The sequence below is a fragment of the Oncorhynchus clarkii genome, chromosome 5 (assembly GCF_045791955.1).
Source record: "Oncorhynchus clarkii lewisi isolate Uvic-CL-2024 chromosome 5, UVic_Ocla_1.0, whole genome shotgun sequence".
NCBI lineage: Eukaryota > Metazoa > Chordata > Actinopteri > Salmoniformes > Salmonidae > Oncorhynchus > Oncorhynchus clarkii.
In genome coordinates, this window is record NC_092151.1 from 97,568,576 (window position 1) to 97,571,063 (window position 2,488).

At 42.7% G+C, this 2,488-nt stretch overlaps 1 protein-coding gene across 3 annotated transcripts in view; it reads left to right on the forward strand.

The window, feature by feature from the left end:
* The first annotated feature begins 706 nt into the window (after positions 1–706).
* LOC139409600 (chromodomain helicase DNA binding protein 1-like) overlaps positions 707–2,488 on the forward strand; it is a 46,497-nt gene continuing 44,715 nt past the window's right edge. For 2 of the 3 annotated variants that reach the window (XR_011634433.1, XM_071155008.1), the window contains exon 1: positions 730–886. Coding sequence is in view for 2 of the 3 variants with exons in the window: in XM_071155008.1 (XP_071011109.1) it covers positions 793–886 (94 nt within the window). In the remaining variant the exon portion in view is untranslated. Of the gene's footprint in view, positions 887–2,488 lie in introns of all 3 variants that reach the window. The other variant, XM_071155007.1, reaches the window with a different exon arrangement.

Genomic DNA, 2,488 nt, shown 5'->3' on the forward strand with positions numbered 1-2,488 from the left:
CCATGGCTATGATTCTATCAGGAAATAAATGATGAAGGACACTTCCTTCCCATGGCTATGATTCTATCAGGAAATAAATGATGAAGGACCCTTCTCAAGGCTATGATTCTATCAGGAAATAAATTATGAAGTGCAACACTGCAGAGATGGTAGTTGCAGACTCATGTCTATCAGAGCAGAGAGAGGAAAAGAGATTATAGAAAAGGAATCTCATTCTGGTTCCGTAAGAGATACAGGCAAGCTTCTCTCTCTCACACCACAGCAACTGCCATGAGTTGGTCTCTAGGTTACAATAAACCCGGGCTAGGCCCAGCCCGAATAAATTCTTAGAAAATCAGGTGCGGGCTGAAAATCTACATTTTCACATTAGGCTATGTTTTTTAGGGGGCACTCGAATTAACTCTGACCGCTTTTATTTGAATTTGTACAATGCAAACATTGAAAAAAATGTCATGCCAAGAAAGGTACCGGATCCTCACAAATAGGTTCCTGAATGAAACAGGATCCTATTGCGGCAGGATCCGGCTCAAATTAAGCACTGGATGTAGGGAATTTCTTGATTTATTTTCCTTTTTTCAAGCAAAGTATAAAGGAGTTATACTCCAGTCTAGTTGGTGGCGGTAATGCAACGTTTATTGGAGGCCAACCGCCGTTAAACCTAATCAAAGGAGGAGAAGAAGAAGCCGCGTCTCATCTGTTTCAGGTCATCTGATCAGGAAGTAAACAATGTTTGTTTGGCGCTAAACTTCCTTCCTTGTTGTTTCTCTGAAACTTTCCTCAGCTTTTGGAAATATGGCCAGCTTCCATCAGAAAATAAAAACAAGCGTACCGGAAGAAACCAAGAGCAGTCTGACTGAAAAAGATTTGCAGAAGTGGGGTTTGCAAGGTTTGTGGTGGGGAGTGGGGGCAAAGTTAATGTAAGTTAATGGTTAGCCTACGACAGAGACTGATTCAGGCCAACTCAACAGAGCCATGCCCAACACTCAGGACTGGATCTGTAGTAGCTAGCTACCTAACTTGTTAGTAAGCACTGGCAGTGTTCCACTAGTATTTAAGCGACATTTGTGGTAGCTTGGTGGTATTAGTTGAACTCAAATCAAATTGTGTTTGTCACATGCGCAGAATACAATGCTTAATTACAAGCCTTTAACCAACAATGTAGTTTTAAGAAAATGCATTAAAAAAAGTAAGATAAGAAATAATTAAAGAGCAGCAGTAAATAACAATAGCGAGGCTATATGCAGGGGGTGTCGAGGTAATTGAGTTAATATTGTAATGAAACAGCAGGGAGCGCCGAGGTACGGCGCGCTATCGACTGTGCCGAGTCGATTTCCGTGTTTATACACCCAGGCGCGTTACACTTCTCCCTCCTTTCAAAGAGCGCGTCCTCGCGCTAGCTTGCGGCTCTACGTCTCTACGTCTTGCGCTCCTATAGAGTTCCTGGATGACAGGAAGCTTGGTCCAGTGATGTACTGGGCCGTATGCACTAGCCTCTGTAGTGCCTTGCCATCATTCGCTAGAGAAAGAAATCACATCTTTGGTAGTGTTTTCAGTTGTTAGATTAATTAGCTACTTTTTTGTGTGCCTTGTAGCAGTGTAGCTAACTACTGGAACTACACTACATTTTCTGCAAAAATAAGATATGGCAGAAAATGCAATCATTTCCTTTCTTTTTTTAAAATCAGACCATGCCTAACTCTGAAATAGGATAAACTACAGATTCTGTTAACTGAGTCTAGAGCGATGAACTGAGTCTAGAGCGATGAATTGAGTCTAGAGCGATGAACTGAGTCTAGAGCGATGAACTGAGTCTAGAGCGATGAACTGAGTCTAGAGCGATGAACTGAGTCTAGAGCGATGAACTGAGTCTAGAGCGATGAATTGAGTCTAGAGCGATGAATTGAGTCTAGAGCGATGAACTGAGTCTAGAGCGATGAACTGAGTCTAGAGCGATGAACTGAGTCTAGAGCGATGAATTGAGTCTAGAGCGATGAATTGAGTCTAGAGCGATGAACTGTCTAGAGCGATGAACTGAGTCTAGAGCGATGAACTGAGTCTAGAGCGATGAACTGAGTCTAGAGCGATGAACTGAGTCTAGAGCGATGAATTGAGTCTAGAGCGATGAACTGAGTCTAGAGCGATGAACTGAGTCTAGAGCGATGAATTGAGTCTAGAGCGATGAATTGAGTCTAGAGCGATGAACTGAGTCTAGAGCGATGAACTGAGTCTAGAGCGATGAACTGAGTCTAGAGCGATGAACTGAGTCTAGAGCGATGAACTGAGTCTAGAGCGATGAATTGAGTCTAGAGCGATGAACTGAGTCTAGAGCGATGAACTGAGTCTAGAGCGATGAACTGAGTCTAGAGCGATGAACTGAGTCTAGAGCGATGAACTGAGTCTAGAGCGATGAACTGAGTCTAGAGCGCTCTGCATTGCCATTTTGTATTCTATGACGTTTCATATTTAAATTAACTTTAGTTCAGTAAAC